Source organism: Artibeus jamaicensis, unplaced genomic scaffold, assembly GCF_021234435.1.
Source record: "Artibeus jamaicensis isolate MK-2021 breed Jamaican fruit bat unplaced genomic scaffold, CSHL_Jam_final scaffold_3151, whole genome shotgun sequence".
Taxonomy (NCBI): Eukaryota; Metazoa; Chordata; class Mammalia; order Chiroptera; family Phyllostomidae; genus Artibeus; species Artibeus jamaicensis.
In genome coordinates this window covers 2382797-2404897 of record NW_026522037.1, presented here as the reverse complement: position 1 = coordinate 2404897, position 22101 = coordinate 2382797, and the positions used below count along the sequence as shown (strand labels likewise).

The window sequence follows — 22101 nt, the reverse complement described above, 5'->3', positions numbered from 1 at the left end:
GTGTTGAACCAGCCTTGCCCTCCTGGGATAAATTCCGCACGATTGTGACGTGCAGTCTTTTTTATACGTCTCTGGATTATCTTCATGCATGTTTGTGTTTGTTACATCCTTCTGACGCAGGGACCATGTTACCATTTTAAAAAGTCCGTCTTTGTCTAAAGTAACAACTTTTGTCTTAAAGTCTCTTTCTGTCTGAGATTGAAGGGACTGGCCCAGGTCTCTTTTGATGACTGTTTGCCCTCTGGTTCTCAATCTCTTGGTATTTTACCCTTTTGAAATGTTTCCTGTCCGCCTTTCTCCTGCTCTGCTTTATTGTGGGGGAGGAGGCAGGAGCCCGGCACGTGGGTGGGAGTCAGGACGTGGTCCTGCTCCCAGCCCGCGGCACCATGTGGCCGAGGCCTCCACGCAGCTCCCCTGTCCCAGCTTCCTGCTGGTCTCCCCGGCAGCCCCACAGAGGAGACCGCCGCCCCTGTCCCAGGCCACGCAGGCTGCCCCTCTGGCCCCGGAGGGGTTGATCCTCCGACACCCAGCCCTGTGCAGCGCCCGTCTCCCGAGGTGCGTGCCAGCTCCCTGTCCCCACTCGGCACGGCAGCGTGTCCTGTGCCTCTGGGTTCCTGCTGGGAGGTCTCGGCAGGTGGCGTCTGCTCCCTCGGCCTGCGGCGCTGCTCCCAAGCCTGTGTTTTATGGTCCGCACTCTAATCAGCCATGAAAGCTCCCAGCTGCCTCCCTGTGCAGCAGGAAGTCAGTTAACAAAAGATTAATTAAGGGGATCGTTAAGCTTTGCAAGTGGCTCCTTCCCACGGAGTGTGCCCCGGCCCTCTGCCTGTCCCTCTACCGTGGCTGCACCCCCCCTGCAGGCTGCCGGCTGCCCTGGGGTCAGCAGGCCGGGCCTTGGCCCTGGCTTCTTGGTCCCTGTGCTGTGGGACCGGTGGCAAGTCCTCCTCGGGGGCGATGCCAGCTCTTGGAGGCTGTACAAACACCTTGTCCCCAGGACCTGCCTGGAGGAGGAACACACCTTAACGCGCCCGTCCCATTCCCTGGCCACCAGCCCGGGCCAGAGTCTGAGCAGCATGACCTTGGGGGCTGCAGGAGAACTCGGGGACCTGTTCGCTGTGGGGGGCGGGACCAGGACGGGACAGGCGGTCGCTTGCGGGAGTCTGAGGGTGCCGCCTGCAGCAATGGGGCGTGCACCGAGAGCGCTCCAGGGTGCCAAGTGGGTTTCCTCGAAGGTCGGGGAGCGATGTGCTCGGGCAGAGGGACCGGCGAGGCCAAGGACGGAGGTGGCGGAGGGGGGCGGGCAGCGCCGTGGGTGGGAGCCCCAGGGCCCTGCAGTCAGGGAGCGTGTGTTCAGAGCTGGCCTTGAGGGCCTGGCTCAGGTCACCCTCAGCGGTGGGAAGGGACGGGGCTGGGCACCAGGGTGGCATGGGTTCAGGTGAGGCCCACCCCCTGGAAAGGGGACTGGGTGCCAGGACCACCCTGGCACCCCGAGGGGTTGCGTCAGGAAGTGGCGGAGAGGCCCCTTTAGGCCCGGGGATTTCCTCTGGGCTTCCCCGCCGCACTCACCTGTCCTGGCTTCTGGGGTTCCCATGGGGCTCACAGGAGGTGGGGGAGAAGCTCCCATGGGCCCAGGTGGGGATGCCCACAGCCCAGACATGATGCTGCTCAGGGGAGGGGAACGGAGCGGTCTGGGCAGCTGGGGTGGGGTGGGGACAGGAGGGGCCCGGCAGGACCTGCCACTCACAGGCCCCTGCCCCCCGGAGTGGAGAAGGCTCCCGAGGGCAGAGAGGCCCCTTGGAGGAGGGATGGGGCTGTGGCCTCGGCTGGTTGCCAGGACAGCTGGGTAGGTGGGAAGTGGGGACCCCGTGAGCCCCTGTCCACAGCCCCCTCCCTCCCCCCACGTCCAGGCACAGAGTTCGAGTACACCGACTCGGAGAGTGAGGTCAAGGTGCGGAAGCGGTCACCTGCTGGGCTGCTTCGGCCCAAGAAGGGCCTGGGGGAGCCCGGCCCCTCCTTGGCCACACCTGTGCCTGGAGCCCGTGGCCCCGGGCCCACCAGCCCCGACAAGGCCAAGCTGGCAGCGGAGAAGGGGCGCAAGGCCCGCAGGCTGCGGGGCCCCAAGGAGCCGGGCTTTGAAGCCGGACCCGAGGCCAGCGACGATGACCTGTGGACGCGACGGCGCAGCGAGCGCATCTTCCTGCACGATGCCTCGGCCGCCGCCCCCGCACCCAGCAGCACGGCGCCCGCAGCCGCCAAGCCCGGCAGCCGCTGCGGCAGGGGCGGCCCCGTGAGCCCGCGCAAGGACGCTGGCCGTGCCAAGGACAGGAAGGACCCCAGGAAGGTAGGGGCGCGGCGTGGGGGCGGGGCCACGGGGAGGTGCACTGTGGTGTCCCCGCCTCGGGAGGTGGCCTCAGCGTCCACCGCAGGTGGTGCAGGGTCTCCCTCTGACGCCGCTGCCGCCCCCCCAGTCAGTGGCTCCAACTGAGGGCCGGTGGCGGCCTAGCAGGTGCCAGCAGGAGCACAAGTGATACTTAAGGCCTTTGCGGTGACTGTCACACACCGCATGACGGTGATTTCTGTTGGTGACATTGCCCTGGGACTGCTGGTCCGGTTGTGGTTTGTTTTCCACTTGCGCCCACGAGAGAAGCACGTTTCTTGAGGGGCCACTGAGAGTGGACGGGGGCTTTCTCTCTTCCGCCCACGCTCCCGGAGGCCCCGAGCTCTCCCGTGGGCGCCCAGGCCTCGTGCACTTGCTGTTTACCGCGTGCCGGTCCAACCCGTCACCCTGTCCGCACACACAAGCTGTTGGGAAGCCCGCGGCTGCTCGTGCCCCCGGAGGTGGTTACGTTCAGACCCGGCAGCCGGCTCTCGACAGTGGCCCCTGTCCCGGGCCTCCCCTCTCCGCGTCCCTGGTGGAGGGTAAACCTGAATGACAGTGACCTTCTAGAGAAAGTCACCAGAAGGGATGAGTCTCTGCACTGACTTCTGATAGCGGGTGGCAGTGAGGAAGGGGCTGCACCCGAGTGTTGGTCACAGGCCCCTCGGTCAGTGCTGCCCTCTGGCTTCCTTGCCACTGCTGCCGCTGCCGGAGGCTCCTATGGAAGGTGCAGGGAAGGCGCTGGAGTGACGAATAGTGGGAATGACAGCAGGGGCCCATGGTGGGTGGGGCCCGGGCACTGTCTGGCCACTTTTCCACGCGTGTTTAATTTCCTGATGAAGCAAAACATATTTCTGGCACTGCCAGCGCTTCTCACACCACCCGAGCTGCTGCCAGCCCCGCGGGTGAAGGGCTCGGTCCCACAGGTCTGCCCCCTGCTTCAGGTACCAGTTGCAAGTCCAAAGCTGCCTGTACTTCAGACCAGCAGGCTACAAAGAGGGGGTTCCCACGACCTGAGGTTTGATACTTCACTCGAACGAAGCACAAACTCTGGAAGATGTGGCGCTTACGTTCACCGGGCTCTTGGAAGGGACATGACTCGGGAACAGCCTGTGGACGGGACGCACAGGGCAGGGTCTGGGGAAGGATCGCGGCTGCAGCGCCTTCTCCGGTGCCCTGTTCCCAACCGGAAGCTCACCAAACCACGTGGCTCAGGGGTTTAATGGAGGCTCCGTCACAGGGACTCCACTGATCATTGACCTCAGAGCCCAGCCCTGCCGCTGTCCCCAGAGGACCAGGAATCGCCTCCTGGGGACAGAAGAGGCTCCGGGACCCGGGAGCTCGGTGTCAGCACCGGGGGCAGAGTCCTGGTGTCTCTTCCTCATGTCACAGCTGACTGCTCCTGAAACCATGAGCGGCAGGTCACTCACAGGAACTTTACATACAGGTGGCCCCCGAAACTGCCCAGAGTCACAGCAGCCACCGAGCATCAGAGCCTGAGCTGTGACCTCTTGGGCCTTCCCCTGGGTGGCCCCTCCAGTCGGGGGAGCAGGGCTCACCCAGTCTGAGTTTTCTGGGGACACAGCAAGAGAAGGGACAGAAACAGAGCAGCCCAATCACCAGCAGGAGGAGGACTCAGACGCCTGTCCTGTCTCCCCAGGAGTGGTCACTGCTGGCGTTTTTCCAAGATGCGCTTTGGTTCCTGTGTTTCAGACTTGGCATCGTATCTCGTGTGTTCCCATATGCTGGGCTTTCATTTCACTTCTTAAAATCCCTGCTTCCCCACGTCTGAGTGAGATCCCACCGTCCGGCCAGCCCGAGGCTTTTGTTCTCCTCTGCCATCGACCCTCTGGGCCACCGTGATGGGGTGGGGCTGGCCTTTGCTATCACAGTCACCACAGCGGCGGACGCCCCTGCTCTGTGTCCGGCCTGGTCACACCAGAGTGCTTTTCTTATTTCAGAAAATAGGCTCCCGGAAAGGGGAGAGAGTGTCCTCCTGATTGGGGCCGTGGTTTGGAAGGTAGAGAAGAGCAAGAAGCCCTGGCTGGTGTAGCTCAGTGGATTGAGCGCGGGCCTGCGAACCAGAGGATCACGGTTCAGTTCCCAGTCAGGGCACATGCCTGGGTCTCAGGCCAGTTCCCAGCAAGGGATGCACAAAAGGCAACCGTACATTGATATTTCTCTCCCTCTCCCCTTCCTCTCTAAAGATAAATAAATAAAATCTTAAAAAGAAGAAGAGCAAGAAGATGAAATCCGCTCAGGCCACTTTTACTGCCGAGGTCCCCCCCCCGCCCCCCTCGTGTGCAGGGGCGCGAGCTCTGCAACGCACAGACCGTTCAGTGGGGGCCCGAGAGGGGAGAGGACACACGGCCCGGACGCCTTCCGGTGCCGGGAATGTGCCGGGGTTAGAACGCTCATGAGATACAGAAAGATACAGTGGGTACAGGAACTTGTAGTCGAACTGGTACTCGAATTCGTCGTTTCCCCGAGATCGGGGTTGAACTCCGTCCACCTTTTGTCTTGCTTCCATTTCCCGTTTCGCCCCCTTTAGTGCTGTTCGCACTTCACTCATCTGCTGTCGTCATGGCAATGTTCCCGCCCTCCCCCCAGTGTCTTTTTCTGTGTATTTTCCACCTGCTCTGGTCCCTTGGATTTGGTCCTGTTGTTATGGGCGTGTCTCTTAAAAAGCACAAAGCAACCTTCGCCCCCCACGCGGGTCTCGGATGGCAGTTGGAGGCCACCCTCCCACCCCCACGCCTCCCTGTGGCCCAGGGTCTGCCCATAGCGCACTGCTGGAGTTGCGTCTCTGGAAGCCCCCGCACCTCTGAAACTAGCGGCTGACGTCCTGACGTCGGGTTGGTTCCCAGTTCTGTGCTCCGATAACTGAAGCCGTGCACAGTCCCTGTGCCCCTGGGCCCTTTCCAGTCCCCCTCGAGGGGGGCGACCCCATTTCCCCAGCTGGGGGTGGTAGTGTGGCACCTGCCCTCTCCTCTGGGGCCCGTGCACGGCACCCATCCCACCGGGTCTGGAAGAGACTCAGGCGGCATCGGAAAGCTCCTCGCCGCTCCGGGCAGACATGGGCCCGAGAGCTCCCGTGCCCTGTCTGTCTGGCTTCATTTGTGTGTGGCCCTTGCACAGGGGCCACATGGAGCCCCTCTGTACCGTCTGATTCTGGCGTGTGTGTGGCCACAGAGAGCACGTCTCGGGCATGGTTTGCAAGAGTGGAAAACCGGAGGCGTGGCTGCGGGTGGTTGAACTGCGGTCCCCACACCGGGGCCGTTGGCAGCTGTCAGAACAAAACGAGGCTCAGCTCGATGCTCCTCAGACGTCCCGGGAGGGGCGGTTGCAAAGTAGAACTTTCGGTAAATTCCCACCTGCGTTAAAAACAAAGCGCTGTGTTTTAAAAACAAGCTGTGCTCGCGGCAGGTTCGCATGGGTGTCTGCCCTTGTGGAAGGTTCTGGAAGGGCGCGCCACGCGCCTTGCGGGGCTCCAGTAACCCCCGCTCTGACGGGATCGTTGGAAAAGGACTCACGCACACTCCTCTGCGTTGCCTCTTTCAAACAAGTGATGTACCGCGTGGGGCAAAACTGGCGTTGCAGTTGCTTGTAGGGAAAGTGATATGTTAATGAGTAGATGACACAGGAAGAACTCTGTTTCACGTACTCGCAGCTGTGGCCCTGCTTTGGCCCCACTCTGCACAGTAGTAACCGAACACGAACAGGCAGATCAGAACCGAAAGTCCTTGTGGGGAGGGAGGCGGGGTTCCCCTCGGGAGGGCGAGCATTCACGGAGGACATGGAGGCGGGGGCCCCGCCGCGTCTGACTGCGTGCCCATCGCTTTCTCCCCAGAAGAAGAAGGGGAAGGAGGCCGGGTCAGGAGCTGCACTGCCCCCGCCCCGCGCACCTGTCCTGCCCTCGGACGCCAGGGCCCCTCACGCCGGCTCCCCGGCCTCCGCCAAGAGGAGCAAGGCCAAGGGCAAAGGGAAGGAGGTGAAGAAGGAGGTGAGGCTCGCTGTGCCCAGCCGGGCTGGTCCCCTGGGGATCCCCTAGGCTTGGGTGCACCTGCGGACAGGTGGGGCGTGCCGGGGCACTCGCGCCCCTGACGCTGGCTTGACCCCGCAGGCCAGGCTGTGTCTCCTCAGGTCCCTCACGGTTTCTCCAGGGAGGGAACCAAGGCGCCTGCCTCGCTGGTGAGCCTGAGCGCCCTACTGAGCGCTCACGACCGAGCGGCGCAGGCCCTGGCTGGTGGGCCCGTTCGTCCTGCCCGTGGCCACGGGGCTGAGCCCAGCCAGCACCCACACTGCGCCCTGACTGACCACTCCTTTCCCGGGAGGGTCTCACCGGGCAGGACATTCCTGCCCGGCCCTAAGCCACCTGTCCGCCATGCTTTGTCCCCAGAACCGGGGGAAGGGGGGCGCGGTGAGCAAGCTGATGGAGAGCATGGCCGCGGAGGAGGATTTCGAACCCAACCAGGACTCAAGCTTCTCTGAGGACGAGCACCTGCCGCGTGGTGGGGCTGCAGAGCGGCCGCCGACTCCGGGTGAGTGCCAGCGACGCCGTGTGGGCCTGGGAATGGAACGGGGTGGGGGGGTGGGAAGTTCCCCTAGGGATAGAGACTGAGTAGCAGCAGGGAGGGTGGCGTGATGGGGGGCAGCAGGTGCAAAGGCCCTGAGGTCAGGGGGGCACGGTCTCTGCCGTGACCCAGCAGAGGCCAGCGGGCTCTGGCTTGGCAAAGCCGGGAGTGGGAGTGGGGCCTGGGGCTGGGAGGAGGTAGAGGCAGTCCCCCCAACTCTCTGGGTGCAGAATCTGGGTCTCACCCGTCAGAGGGTATCAGTGGGAGCGGTGTGATCAGAGTGGTTTTGAAGTGAGTTCTCTGGCTGCCACATAGAGAGCAAGTTGCACGGGCCCCAGAGGGGCAGGCGGGGCGGGGGGGCTGTAGCCAGGACCCAGGTGAGGGGCAGCAGGGAAGGAGACGGGCTGGGTTTGAGCACATCAGGCGGGGAGAAGACGGCTGTGTGAGCAGGGGAGCAAGGGCAGGTCACACGATGGGCTTTGCACACTGCAGTTTGGGGTGCCTGGAGGACACCCCAAGGAAGTGGCATTGGTAGGCACTGGGACCCAGGATGTAGAGCTCAGAGGGAGACAGAGGATGTGGATTGGCCTGGGGAGCCGCGTGGAGCGAGAGGGGGGTCTGGGTCAGCCCTGAGGAGCTTTCTTTACCTCGTCAGGAGTGTATCCGTCAGCTACGCTGCGTAACAAGTAGCCAGGCAGTCTCCGTGGCGGGGCGGGGGCAGGGCCGACTGCAGCTGGCCTTGCTCCCACCACTCGGGATGGACTGGGGCCTGGCCAGCCATGTTCTCATGGCCATGTCCTGGGCACTCAGGAAGGAGAGTGGGGATGGGTGAGACCTCTCAAGGCCTTCATGGGGGGGGGAGTTTGGCCGTGGGGGTGCTTTCTACCAGAACAAACAGCATTCCAGGACGGCAGGTCCTGCAGGTGTGGCTGAGGGGGCCGTGGTGGGGGCTGATGACCCTAAGCCCCCTGCCAGGCTCAGAGGGTGGTGACTTTGGTGTGGGGGAGGGGCAGCATGTGTAGGTTGCCACCTGGTTCATACCCACCTGGGGTCTTTGTGGGCGTGGATGCCCACGTGTGCACACTGGTGCACGCATGCACGCCCCTGCACACGGCCTGCCTGGGCACCCATGTGTGGCGCCCGTGTGGGGCTGGCCTGGAGGAAGGAGGAGGGGAGGAGGGCCACAGCCTGCCTCACCGCCCCCACCCACAGCCCCGCGCTCCTGCATCATTGACAAGGACGAGCTGAAAGACGGCCTGCGTGTGCTCATCCCCATGGATGACAAGCTCCTGTACGCTGGGCACGTGCAAACCGTGCACTCGCCAGACATGTGAGTGGGGCCGGACGGCTGTGGGGGGCTCTGGGCTCGGAGCCTGAAGACCCCGCCCAGCCCTGCGTCCAGCGCGCCTTGCTGGGCCTCTGCAGCAGGGGGCTTTCCCTCCAAGCGGCTCCCCCGCGGCTCGGGGCGGGTGGCGTCTGCCTCGCACTGGGACAGTGCTCTCTGAGGGGTGCTGGGGCTCAGCAGGGGGTCCAGGGGAGAGCGTGCTGGCCTCTCTCAGATCTGCAGCCCCTGGTTGTACAGATGAGGAAACTGGGGCCCAGAGAGGAGAGCCTTCGCCCCAAGTTTATACAGCCAGTCAGCAAACCCTCCAGCTCTGACGTCCTGTCTCAGTGGTCTGGGAGCTGGCGCCGGGGGGGCCAGGGGTGCTGGGGGCAGAGGTCCCTGCGGGGGCATCCTGGCCTCTGCCAGCCCACCCACTCTTGCTTTGGCCTTGTAGATACCGAGTGGTTGTGGAGGGCGAACGCGGGAACCGGCCCCACATCTACTGTTTAGAACAGCTGCTCCAGGAAGCGGTGAGGGGAGGGGGAGGGGGCACGGAGGGGAGCGGGGCTGGATGGGTGGGGAGGCGGGCTGGCTGGTCCTGGTCACCACCTGGTGCTCAGTCCTTGGCCTTTTCAGATCATCGACGTGAGACCCGCCTCGACACGCTTCTTGCCGCAAGGGACCAGGATTGCAGCCTATTGGAGCCAGCAGTACCGCTGCCTCTACCCGGGCACCGTGGTCCGAGGTGGGAGGCCCCCCTCCCCAGTACCCCCTTCCCATTGCCTGATGTGTCATCACAGATTCCTTTTGTCCCTGAAACCCGACTCTGAGTGCCTTACACACAAAGCAGCCGCGCACTTTTAGGCCTGGAGGAGGGTTGGCCCCTGGCCCTGTTTACTCGGGGCGCCAGGACTCTTGGGTCTGGGTGCCTGCTGTCATCTGTGCTGTGTCACACCCAGTGCCTTGGGGACTGTGTTTCACCATCTTAAATCCTGTCATCAGAGAATGTGTCACTTTTCCCGTGTAAGTCCTAAAGTGGCCTGGGTCCTGTGCTTGTCCCTGAAGCCATGAGGGAGACTGGCTTCCTCATTCGACCGACACAGGGCCAGAGAGAGGTGGGAAGGTTGGTGGCTTTCCCAGGAGAGCTGGGATGTGTCAGCGGGATGAGCGAGAGGGGAGACTAGGCAGACACATAGCAGGCACCCCGGAAGGCGTGCGGATGCAGACACCCCTTGGCTCTTGCAAAACCTGCAAAACCAGGAGATGGGAGTATGGGTGATTGTTAACATCAAAAGCCAAACAAAAGCGATGCCAAACACAGTCTGCCCTTGGCTAGTTGACACCTGTGCACACCCAGGTGCTGGATGCGGTGCTGGGCAGGAAGTTCTCTTACTGCGCAAACGTTCATCTTCGTTCAGATCTCCCGGAGTTTCCTGTCCCCCGAACCATGCGGGCCACTGCTTTCCAGGCCTGTGTCTCAGGTGTTACTCTTGGGACTTCACGGCATCCTTCTGAGTGTTCCCTCCTTTCCTCTGCCGCACCCATGTCTTTCTACTCCTCATCTCCTTTCCATCCCTTTCTGAGAGGAGTCTCGGGGGGTAAATTCCTCAAGCAGGTGCATGTCTGAAATCTCTCCTCTGCCCTGGTCCTTGGTGATGATAGTTGAGCTGGGTATAAATTCTAGGCTGGAAATAATTTTTGAAGTCCCTGTTGCCGTTTTCTCCGGCTTCCAGTCCCGTTTGAGAAGTTTGATGTCGTGATTACTCCCAAATCTTTGTGGTCCTATTTTTCCTCCCTGGAAACTTTTAGGATCTTCTCCTTATTCCTAGATTTGGAATTTCGTATGGGGTGTGTGTGCGCTGTTGCACGCTGGGTATTCGGGAGAGGGGCCTCTGATTTTGAACAGAGCAGATTCCCTCTGTTCCTGGGAACACATTCCTTGTGTTGCTTCTCTGAGGGTTTTCTTCCCTCGTTCACTCCGATTTCCCCGGAACTCGCCCTTGTCTGCCGCCCTTGATGCTTTGCCTTCTTTCCTCTCGACTGTTTCTCCTTTTGTTCAGCTTCTGGGGAAACGTCCTCCACTGTGCTTCCTAGCCCTTCTGTTGGGTTTTGGAATGTCTGCTAACATTTTAAAGAGTCCTAGCAGTTCTTTCTTATTCTGTGAATATTTCTTTTTTATTTCCATTTTCATTTTTAATTATATTGTATTGACTATGCTATTACAGTTGTCCCACCTTCCCCCCTTTAATCCCTCCACCCAGCACCCCCCATTCCTCAGCCAACCCCCCCACCATTGTTCATGTCCATGGGTCATGTGTGTAAGTTCTCTGGCTGCTGCGTTTCCTGTGTGGCACTTCACGTCCCCGTTGATGTTCTGTACCTATCTACGTGTACTTCTTGGTCCCCTCACCTCTTCCCCCACACCCCGCTCCCATCTGGCACCCATCAAAATGCTCTCCATGTCCATGATTCTGTCTCTGTTCTTGTTTGCTTGGTGTGTTTTATAGATTCAGTTGTTGATAGACTTGTATTTATTGCTGATAGATATGTACTCGTTGCCATTTTTTTATTGTTCCGTTACAGCTGTCCCACCTTTTCCCCCGTCGCTCTCCCTTGCCTTGCCTACCTTGTATATTGCCATTTTATGGTTCATAGTTTTGATCTTTTTCTTTTTTTAATATTTTATTTATTTATTTTTAGAGAGAGGGGAAGGGAAGGAGAAAGAGTGGGAGAGAAACATCAATGTGTGGTTGCCTCTCATGCGTCCCCTGCTGGGAACTGGCCCACAACCCAGGCATGTGCCCTGACTAGGAATCGAACCTCGATACTCTGGTTCGCAGGCCCGTGCTCAATCCACTGAGCTACGCCAGCCAGGGCTGATCTTTTTCTTAAATAAGCCCCTTTAACAATTCATGTAATAATGGTTTGGTGATGATGAACTCCGTTAGTTTTTCTCTCTCCTGGGAAGCTCTTTATCTGCCCTTCGATTCTAAATGACAGCTTCACTGGGTAGAGCAGTCTTGGGTGTGGGTCCCTGCTTTTCATGACTTTTTCCCTTTCCCTTTAAAAAAAAGAGAGATTTTATTTATTTTTAGAGAGAGTGGAAGGGAGGGGGAAGAGAGGGAAACATCAATGTGTGGTTGCCTCTCGCACGCCCCCTACTAGGGACCTGGCCCGCAACCCAGACTTGTGCTCGGACTGGGAATTGAACGTGTAACCGTTTGACTTGCAGGCAGGCACTCAATCCACTGAGCCACACCAGCCAGGGCTGACCTTTGGCATTTTGGTTATGATGTGTCGTGGGGTGGCCTCTTTTCTTCCATCCTGTTTGGGACTCTCTGCGCTTCCTGCACCTGCATGTCTGTTTCTTTCACCAAGCCAGGAAGTTTTCTTTCATTATTTTTCCAGATTTCCAATTTCTGGCTCTTTCTCGTCTCCTTCTGCCGCCCGTATGATGCGACTGTTGGACCTCTTAAAGTTGTCCCAGGGGCTAACTTACACTGTCCTCATTTTTTTGGATTCTTTTTTCCTCTTGTTGTTCTCGATCGACTTTGTTTTGCTTCCTTATGTTTCAAATCATTGATCTGAATCCCAGCTTCATCCACGCTACTGCTGTTTCCCTGTAAATTGTTCTTTACATCAATTAGTGAATTGTTTGTTTCTGACTGGATCCTTTTAATGCTGTCAAGGTCTTCACAAAGTTCCTTGAGCATCCTTATAACCAGTGTTTTGACCTCTGCATCTGATAGATTCCTTATCTCATTTCATTAACCTCTTTTCTGGAGTTTTGATCTTTTCTCTCACTTGGGCTGTGTTTCTTTGTCTCCTCATTTTGGCTGCCTCCCTGTGTTTGTTTCTGTGTATTAGGTAGAGCTGCTTTAACTCCATGTCTTGGTAGCGTGACTTAATGTAGTAGGTGTCCTGTAGGGTCCAGTGGCACAGCCTCCCCATCACCCAAGCTGGGTACTCCAGGTGCGCCCTTCATGTGGGCTGCATACACCCTCCTCTTGTAGTTGAGCCTTGGTTGCTGTCAGCAGGTTAATGGGAGGGGTTTACCCAGGCCAATCACAGCTGCAAGGACTTACTGTGACCACTGACCACCAATCTCTGCCATCTGTGGAGGGTCATCTGTGCAGGGACAGGGTAGTGGTGCTCTGTTGTGGTCTGTGGCTGCCCACCGGGTGCACTGACCCTGGGTTTCCCTTGTGGTGCAGGCCAAGGTCAGCCCCAACCTATGTTTTGCCCAGGGCCACCCTGCCTGAGCTGTGGAGCCATCCGACATGGCTGCTACTTGTGCTGGGCTTGGAGGTTCCCAGGCGAAGCCAAGCTGGGAACCTAGGCCGGCTGCTGCCAGTGCTGGGCCCGGGGCCCCTTAGCTGCTGCTTGTTTGAGAGGATTTAGGAAGTTGTGCAGTGTGAGCCCAGACCAGCCTTTCATCTGGGAAAGCAGCTTGGGTGGGACCCCAGTTGGGTGGGGCAGAGTCTCTGGGGGTCTCCAAGGCAGGTCAGAAGCATTGGTCAGGTTGCTGGGGTCTCAGAAAAGGGACAATGGCCTCTGCTCACCCTGATGCTAAACACGTCAGTCCCTCCCCCTGCACCATTGGTGCCTCTCAAGCTGCCACCCGGTGCTGGATCTGGGAGGAGTGAGTCTGGGTAGGTGAGTCCCTGTGTGGGCTCTGTAACAGGAACTGCCTGGGCCTCCAGCAGTTTCTTCCACCGACTCAGCCTCCACTGCTTTTTGCAGCCAGAGGTTGTGGGGACTTACCTCCCTGGCCCTGGGGCCCTGGGCTGGGGGGCCTGGGGTGGGGCTGGGACTCCTCGCTCCCAAGATATCCCTGCCGAGTTTTCGTCCACGTGGGTGCGGGACCAGCCCTTCTGCGTCTGTGCCCCTCCTACGGGTCTGGATGGCTGTGGTTTCTTTAGTTCTGGGGTTGCTGGCCTTCCATTCAACTTGGTTTCTGATGCTGATGGTGGTTCTGTGTCCTAGTTGTGGTTTTGATGTGGTTGTGTGAGGTGAGCCGTGTCCGCTCAGGCTGCCATCTTCTCTTTCCTTTTTAAATAACTTTTTTTTCCCACGGATACAAATTTTGAATTTTTTGGAGGATATCTTGATTTTGTTCTCGCGATCATGAGCTTCCTTCCCTTCTGAGTCTTCCTCCCCCTCGGGGTCTGTGTTCCCCCTCCGCTGGGGGCCGTCCCGTGGGTCCTCGGCTCTCGGATCGGGAGCTGGGTGATGGGGAGGCCTGGCGATGCGGCCGGCGGGACTGGGTTGCTCTTCTCCCCTCGGCTGGTCGGGCAGCCCGAGGCCTCTGTCCTCGAGGGTCTGGGCGTAGAAGCCGCCAGGTGGGAATGGGCCGAGGGTGCTGTGCGGGGTGCGCGCCGGCGTGGTGCCCAGCTGCCCTTCTCCGCTGTTCCCAGGCGTCCAGAGTCCCCCACCCAGGGGCAGACTCCCAGCTCCTGCACCTGTCCGGCCCGACCCTCGGCCCGGGGGCCCCCCTGACACTGCCCCTCCCCCCACAGGCTTGCTGGGCCTGGAGGACGACGGGGACCTCATCACTGTGGAGTTCGATGACGGGGACACGGGGAGGATCCCTCTCTCCCACATCCGCCTCCTGCCTCCCGACTACAAGATCCAGTGTGAGTGGCCGTCTTGTCTTGCCCCCACGGGCCCACCCCAGGCCCTCACCTGCCGCCCCCGAGCCTGGCTTGGGGTCTGCCATTTGGGCCATTTACAATCACAGGGGATGGAAGTGTCAGGAACCGTGGGTGGAGGGTCCCCCAACTTCTGTGTCCCGAGGCCCAGGAGTGCGATACGAGCTGGGTGGCCCAGGCTGTGGGAGGCCGGTCAGTGATGGTTGAAGTCCAGCTGCGCCTGTCCACGCTAATGCTTGGCTCAGTCCCATGTGTCTGGAGCTGCCCCTCCGTCTGACTAAAATGGGTTCAGAGTGGCCAGGTGCCTCACCCAGGGTCCGGAAACTCAGTGGAGAAACTCAGCGTCCTCCAAGTGGGCCAGCAGGACCCCAGAGGCAGGCGTCCTTACTGAGCCCCCTACTCCATTTACGGGTGGGGGGTCCCGCTGAGCTTGTGCGCAGATGCCCGAGCAGTCCCTGCAGGACGCGCCCCCGACCCGGCAGCTCCGTGGTGTCATCACTTCCTCCCCACCCCTGGTGTCAGGACAGACGATGCTTCAGAGGCCAGAGGCCCGGAGAGCCTGACTACTGTCTGTCCGTCTGCAGGTGCTGAGCCGTCCCCCGCCCTCCTGGTGCCAAGTGCCAAGCGGCGCAGCCGGAAGACCAGCAAAGACACAGGGGAAGGCAAAGATGGGGGTGCACCCGGGTCGGAGGAGCCCGGTGCCAAGGCGCGAGGGCGTGGGCGGAAACCCAGCACCAAAGCCAAGGGTGGTACGTTCTCAAGAGGGTCTTGCAGGGCCTGCTGCAAAAAGACTGCCCCCACCTGGGCAGGTCGGGGAACTGCGGCTCGGGGCACATTCATCTCTCAGGGGTAGAGCTGCAACTCTTTCAGGGTGTTCGCCCCAGAATCTGGAGAAAAGTGCTTCTGGCTAAGAGCCGAGCCTCCCAAGAACCACTCAGGGGTCACGCCTGTGGGACTGAGGCTGGAGAGGCTGCTGCGTGCCGGCCCCACGCTGGAGCTGGCAGCGCTGGGTTCATGCGGGCTGCGAGGACTGGGAAGCCCTGGCCCCCGCTCACCTGTGCTTCCCTCCTCTCCTCTAGACAGAGCTGCCGTCCTGGAGGAGGGGGGCTCGACGGGTGAGGTGCCCAGTGCCCCGCTGGCCCTGGAGCCGATCAGCACCCCAAGTTCCAAGAAGAGCCCCCCAGAGCCTGTGGACAAGCGGGCTAAAACCCTGAAGGCTCGCCCGGCACCCCCTCAGCCTAGCCCAGCGCCGTCCACCTTCACCAGCTGCCCGGCTCCTGAGCCCTTTGGGGAACTGCCTGCCCCCGCCGCAGCCCTGGCCCCCGCCCCCCTGGCCCCCGTGCCCATCACCATGCCCGCCACCCGTCCCAAACCCAAGAAGGCTCGGGCTGCAGAGGAGTTGGCCAGCAAGGCTGCCCGCAGGCCCGGGGAGGAGGCCGAGCTGCTTGTCAAGCTGGACCACGAGGGCGTCACGTCGCCCAAAAGCAAGAAGGCCAAAGAGGCCCTGCTGCTGCGGGAGGAGCCTGGGGCCGGGGGCTGGCCGGAGCCCAAGGGCCTGCTGGGGCTCAGCAGCTACGGCCAGGCCGCGGGCAGCGGCGAGCCCAAGGCGGCCCGACCCAAGACTGGGGATGGTGACCTGGCTCTGGAGCCGGGGGCCGGGCTCACGTTCGAGGACTCGGGGGTCCCCAAGAGCCCAGACAAAGGCCAGGCTGAGCAGGATGGGCCCGAGGAGTCGGAGAGCAGCAGCAGTAGCAGCAGCAGCAGCAGCGACAGCGGCAGCGCCAGCAGCTCCGAGACCGAGGGGGAGGAGGAAGGCCGGGGTGGCGGGGGCCGGGCCTGCACCGCCTCCAGTTCCAGGGCCTCCTCCTCCTCCTCTTCCTCCTCCTCGTCCTCTTCCTCCTCATCCTCTTCCTCCTCGTCCTCATCATCCTCTTCCTCCTCCTCTTCCTCCTCCTCCTCATCGTCCTCTTCCTCCTCCTCTTCCTCCTCGTCATCGTCTTCCTCCTCCTCGTCCTCATCCTCCTCATCCTCGTCCTCCACCACAGATGACTCCTCCTGCAGCTCAGACGACGAGGCGGCCCCCGGCCCCCCAGCCGGCCCCTCGGCCCCACCGGCCCTCCCCAGCAAGGCGCCCAAGCAGACCGGCAAGGCGCGCACCTCGGCCCACTCTCCCAGCAAGAAGGCGCCGGCGCCCCAGCCCCAGGCCCCCCCACCGCAGCCCCCGCAGCCCCTGCAGCCCAAGGCCCAGGCCGGGGCCGGGGCCAAGAGCCGACCCAAAAAGAGAGAGGGTGTCCACCTCCCCACCACCAAGGAGCTGGCCAAGCGGCAGCGCCTGCCGTCTGTGGAAAACAGGCCCAAGATCGCCGCCTTCCTGCCCGCCCGGCAGCTCTGGAAGTGGTTCGGCAAGCCCACCCAGGTAGCCAGGGCGGGCGGAGGGTCGGAGGTTCGGTCTTCTGCTCTGTGCCAGTCCCCGCGGCCTCCCCCCATCCACCCAGCACCCCGACCGTGGAGGGTTGGGGTGTGTGGCAGGGGTGCCCCATTTCGTGGATGGGAACGCTGAGTCTCACACCTGACGGCCAAGCCTCCCAGAGCAGCGCTGACCCCAGCCCCTGTCTGGGACCCAGGTCACCCCGTGTGCCAGGGCCACACAGATCCCCAACAGCAGGCCCCAGAGCCTCGCGGCCGTGACTGTCTCTATCTCAGCTCCTTCCCAGCTCCTCAGTGACCCAGGCAGTAGAGCGGTGCCAGGCTGCAGCTGGCCCACTCAGCAGTCCCAGCAGAGGGCGCATCTTTCCCTTTATTTTCTTACTGATTTTAGAGAGAGGAAGGAGGGGAAGAGAAAGAAACATTGATTTGCTGTTCCACTTAATTATGCCTTCATTGGTTGCTTCTTGTATGTGCCCTGACTGAGGACTGAACCCCAAACTGTGGTATATATCAGGACAGCGCTCCAACCAACTGAGCTACCCGGCCAGGGCTTCTCGCCCTTCATTTGCTAGCAGTAGTTGGGGTGCAGTCATGTGCCCACCCCCACGCTAAGCACCACAGCCCAGAAGCCAGGATGTCTGCTCGGCCAGGTCCGGGTCGCCCTCCAGAAGCAGAGGGCAGTGGGTCCTCCAGAAGCAGCCCTCCCAGCCCACACACAACATACATGCACACACGTATACACAGGTATATACACACATACACTTACAACTCGACATGTGTTCCCGTGTATGCTGCATATATACGTGTGCGCCTGTGTATGCGTGCACACACGAACTTTCATGTGCAGAAGGGGAATGGCCCGTGGTCATCAGCCTGCCCCATGCCCCTGGGTGGGAAGAGCCGGCTCTATGTCCAGGGCTGCTCTCCCCTGAGTGCAGCCTGCCAAGTCTGACCGTGGCACCCGTCTCCCTTGTCCAGGGTGCACTGGGGTCGTGCCAGAGACGGCCTCGGGGGAGACACCTGCTGTGTCTGCAGCTCCAAAGCCGGGGCCTGCCAGGCAGAAGGGCAGACTGAGGGCTTTTGGAGGGTAACGGTGATGAGCTGCCAGGGTCTGGGGCAAGGCCTTTCATAATAGGAAAGTTCTGGCATTTTTGCATTGTCACCTCCCTGGGTGGGTCCACCAGGCTGAAGGAGCCGTGGGGTCTTCTGAGTCAAAACTCCAGCAGGGGGAGCTTCTGTCTTAGCAGCAACCTTTAGGGCCCCCATCCCCACCACCTAGGAGTGGCTAGGACCCCTGCAGTAGAGAGAGGGCAGCTGCACCTGCCCCAGGCTGCACCCCTACAGGGCCCGTTAGAAGGGGGCAAAGGGTGGGTGCAGAGCATGAAGTCAGGGACCCTCCACCATTGGCCTTCGTGGCACTAAACCTGAATGGGGCAGGGCCTCTGTTGGCATAGCGACCCGCCCCTGCCTCCAGAGACAGCCAGCATGAGCGTGGAAATCTGGGCCGAAGGCAGACCTGCAAGGCAGGTGCCCTCAGCCCCGGAGCCATGGAAGGGCAGGTCCCCACTATGACTGGCCCATTCCTCACGTCTGCCTCTGCCACTCAGGGGCTCCGCAGTCACTCTTGCCACTGCAGAGCATGGGCTGGGTGAGCCCTTTGGCCTCTTGGGGTGAGGCCCTGGCTTCCTTGGTCCTGGTTGCTTTCTCCAGCAGGGGGCAGCAGCGGGATGCAATGCTGGACTGGCCAGACCAAGGCCCACAGGGGTGGGGTCAGTCCCACTGGGGAGCCCCATGGACCTGGAGGATGGGGTTGTGGGAAGGTGGGCTCTTGGTGCCAAAGAATCCCAACCGGTGTTGAAGATGAGCCAGTGTAGCAGCCATGGCTGTCCCTGTCACCCTGAGCTGACTCACCCTGTGCCCAGAACAGAAAAGAATCTGAGTCATTTGTAGGACACAAATTATGACACTTTGGGGCACGGACATTGAAAAAGTCCACTACAGCAGGGGTCCAGGGAATGAAAGGTAGAAGGGAGACCTTTCTCCCTTGGATAAAGGAGGAAATTATCACGCAGATTTCTCAGGTTTAGACTAGAATCCTTGGCTTTGGGCCCCTGGGAGGCCCAGCCTCGCTGTGACCTTGCCCCTGCAGGTGCTCTCAGTGGGCCCAGCTGCAAGGCAGCCCTGGGGCTGAGTGACGGGCTCTGTCAGCCACCAGCCCCTCGGCATCACTGCTCGCATCTCCTCCCTGCATCCCACTGTCCCTGTCTGGGAATGGGGGGGTCAGTGCAGGCCACTGTCAGGGCCCCGAAGGGTCCCCCGCAGGTGCGAGGTCTGCAGGTCTCGAGGCCTCTTTGCTGGCGCTGCTCTGGGATGGGGAGTCGTTGGGGAGATGAAGTGACCCCATTAGAGCCAGCCAGGGAGGGGGCACTTCCCTTTGTCTCCTCCCACTCCCAAGGTTGAGGAGGGGCTGCCAGGCTGGGCCAAGCGTGGGGGGCAGTGCCCTGACCCACCGTGCCTGCCCATTCCACAGCGCCGCGGCATGAAGGGCAAGGCCCGCAAGCTCTTCTACAAGGCCATCGTGCGCGGCAAGGAGATGATCCGCATTGGTGACTGTGCCGTATTCCTCTCGGCCGGCCGCCCCAACCTGCCCTACATCGGCCGCATCCAGAGCATGTGGGAGTCGTGGGGCAGCAACATGGTGGTGCGGGTGAAGTGGTTCTACCACCCCGAGGAGACCAGCCCGGGCAAGCGCCTGCACGAGGGCCAGGTGGGCATGGGGCAGGGGGCGGAGGCTGTAGCCCCCTGGGGGCCTGGGGCAGGGGCAGGGGGGCCAGCCTGGGCTCACCGCCGGCCCTTGTCTGCTGCCTGCAGCACTGGGACCAGAAGTCCGGCCGCAACCTCCCGGCAGCCCTGCGGGCCTCCAGCCAGAGGAAGGACTTCATGGAGGTACGTGCAGGGTAGTCGTGATGGGGGCGGAGCCCTCCCAGACGCTCCTCTCCTGGCCCCTGGTCTCTTACTCCTCAGGTCTGTCTCTGGGTCTGCCTCTCTTTGTTTCCTTCGGTCTCTGTGTCTTGTCCGTCTGTCTCCGCGTCTGGGTGTCCAAGTTCTGCCCTTGGTCGCTCCCAGTGTCCCTCTGTCTCTGGGTCTCTGCCCCGAGCCCCGCCCCCCCCCCCCGGGCCTGGGGCCCCTGACGCTGTGCATCCGCCCGCAGCGCGCACTGTACCAGTCGTCGCACGTGGACGAGAACGACGTGCAGACCGTGTCGCACAAGTGCCTGGTGGTGGGCCTGGAGCAGTATGAGCAGATGCTCAAGACCAAGAAGCACCAGGACAGCGAGGGCCTGTACTACCTCGCCGGCACCTACGAGCCCACCACGGGCATGATCTTCTCCACTGATGGCGTGCCGGTGCTCTGTTGAGCCGCGGGCCGGCAGGCCCCGCCCCCGGCGCGGCTCAGGGCCACCGCGTGGGCTGTGCGCATGCGAGTGTGGACGCCCTGGTGCGCAAGTGTGCGCATGTGTGCGCCTGTATGCACGCACGTGTGTGTGCACATGTGCACACGTCTCCAGCCCCCGTTTCCGGACTCGGCGGTGCCTCCCATTGGGGGCTCCTCTCCGCTATCAGGGTATGGCTCTGCCCGGCCCCCCAGGGCCTCGCCTCCAGCACCTTGTACGCACTTGCCCAGGCCGCGCACAGGGCCCCTACGCCCCAGCCGACGCAGACTGATGGAGCGTTTCTGAGGAGCCGGACTCACGCTCGCTCTGGGGTGCCTGCTACCTGTGGACCCTCCCGAGGCTCCCAGTGCTCGGCTTCCCATCGGCATGGAGCCCACCCTCAGCCTCCCCCGTGGGATGGGGCAGCCCGATGCCCACTAGCCTCACTGGCCAGGCCAGGCCTCCTCTGGGCACCTGCCAGGGGCCCAGCCTCCACCCTCTCAGGACGGCCTGGACTTGGGGAACAGAGCCAGGTGAGGGGGAGCCCCGCAGCGTCGGCCAGGCGCCAGGTGGAGGGGGGCTGCGCACCCTGAGGCCACCTGGTCCATACCCTCGTGACACTACAGACAACCCCAACGGTGCTGAAACCCCCGGTCCCAGCCGCACCCGGAGGGAGGCGGCAGCTCTTCGCCTGTACAGTTTTCTCGTGCTGAGACTTCCCCTGTATCATATACCTTTAAATGGAGTCGACTTTTTAATTATATATATAAAGATAAATATATATAAATATATATAAATATAAACTTTTTAAAACTGTGAAAAATAGCTATGAAATTATAAAAAAAAGCGAACACATTCTGACGTGCAGAATATTATTTTTTATTTCCTGTTAGATTGTGAGTGTAGCACCCAGCTTCACGGGCCCCGCCCCAAGCACGCCCCGCCCCACCCCACCCAGGTGTACTGTACTCGCCCCCAGGTGTTGGAGGAGTTAGGGAGAGCGGAGGCTGACGGAGGGTTTGGCCCAGGAAAGCACTTACCAGCCCCGCGGCCTCCAGGGAGACCGGAGGTCTTGTCCAGACAATCTTAAGGGAAGGAAAAGCCAGACTTCGGTGTTATTTTTTGGGGGAATTATTGGTTTCCTTTTTTTTTTAAGTTTCTTTTGGAATTTTGTTGGCGAATTCTGTGTGATTTTTTCATAAAAAGAAAAAAAAGAAAAGAAAAAGCTATAATTGGAAAAATACGGTTGTGTGGAGTGGTTTATTTCAGGGGCCGGGTGGGCTTGGTGTTAGGACGTGGCTCTGGGCCAGGATGGGGTGAGGGCGGCCGACGTTCCAGGGCAAGGGAGCGGGGTGCTGCTGCCCAGGGCAGTGGCCAGTGGCTGCAGGTAGGTATTTAAATTGGTTAATTTAAACGAAAGGAAAGTGCCTCGGTCGCACCAGCCATGTTTTCCACAGGCGAACCACCAGAGGTCGCTAGTGGCTACTGTTCTAAGCAACCCAGGTAGAGAAGGCATTCATCAGCGCGGGAGGTTCTCATCGCCGGGCCTGGTGCGCCGACTACCCTTCTCCGTGAACTTGAGCTGAGCGCTCCCAGCTGTGCCCACGCCTGCAGTCGATGCCGACAGCCTGAACGGACCTGAGCCAGCCTGGCCCCATGGGTGCCAGCTCAGTGCCCGGAAAACGGAAGACGCGGCAGGCTTTGCTCTTTCACGACTGCTCATTGAGGGGACAGCAAGGTGATCAGTAGCATTAACTAAATGAAGACTGTGTCCGGCCGGGGAAAGGGCTCGTTTCTGACACTGACTCACGCAGCGCAGGGCTGCCCCTCCCACGCCCGCAAACGCGAGAGCAGCGGCGCGCTGGCGCCACCTGGCGGCCCACGCCAGCGTCGCCCCTCCAGCTCTTCTCCCACATGGTTGCCCGCTGAAGCGCTCCCCGCCCCTCTCCCTGTGCGCGGGTCCCGGGGGCTGCAGGCTTGGAACATAGGCGGCCCTTGGACGGCCATCCGCCCTCTCTAATTCTTCCTCCAATGGACCCACATCCAAGAGTGGACAAACGTTACTCCTTGCGAAAACAGGCACAGGACAATGTGAAATTTGTAGAAATCTCACAGCTCAGCAAGAGAACCTGGTGTGAACCCTGTTTCTAAGTCCTGGGAGGGGCGGTTAGGGGGGAAAGCTCTTTCTGCTCTTTCAAGCGGACTGGGTGCAGCTGCTCTCCCAGACCCGAGAGCCTTCAAAGCTCAAAAGCTTCCAGCTTCCACTCCTTGCCCCAAATCTGGGGCAAGGAGCCTGCCCGGGGCCTGCCAGCTGTGTA

The 22101-nt window shown here is 61.0% G+C and overlaps 1 protein-coding gene across 6 annotated transcripts in view; it reads left to right on the top strand.

Moving 5' to 3' along the window:
• TNRC18 (trinucleotide repeat containing 18) overlaps nucleotides 1-21018 on the top strand; it is a 75304-nt gene extending 54286 nt beyond the window's left edge. For all 6 annotated transcript variants that reach the window (XM_053656970.1, XM_053656971.1, XM_053656966.1 and 3 more), the window contains 12 exons: nucleotides 1905-2338; nucleotides 6225-6377; nucleotides 6774-6915; nucleotides 8161-8278; nucleotides 8727-8802; nucleotides 8909-9017; nucleotides 13792-13908; nucleotides 14508-14672; nucleotides 15003-16339; nucleotides 18881-19117; nucleotides 19222-19296; nucleotides 19562-21018. In XM_053656970.1, the coding sequence (XP_053512945.1) occupies nucleotides 1905-2338; nucleotides 6225-6377; nucleotides 6774-6915; nucleotides 8161-8278; nucleotides 8727-8802; nucleotides 8909-9017; nucleotides 13792-13908; nucleotides 14508-14672; nucleotides 15003-16339; nucleotides 18881-19117; nucleotides 19222-19296; nucleotides 19562-19768 (3170 nt within the window). In that variant the 3' untranslated portion in view covers nucleotides 19769-21018. The remainder of the gene's footprint in view (nucleotides 1-1904; nucleotides 2339-6224; nucleotides 6378-6773; nucleotides 6916-8160; nucleotides 8279-8726; nucleotides 8803-8908; nucleotides 9018-13791; nucleotides 13909-14507; nucleotides 14673-15002; nucleotides 16340-18880; nucleotides 19118-19221; nucleotides 19297-19561) is intronic.
• Nucleotides 21019-22101: the final 1083 nt, after the last annotated feature.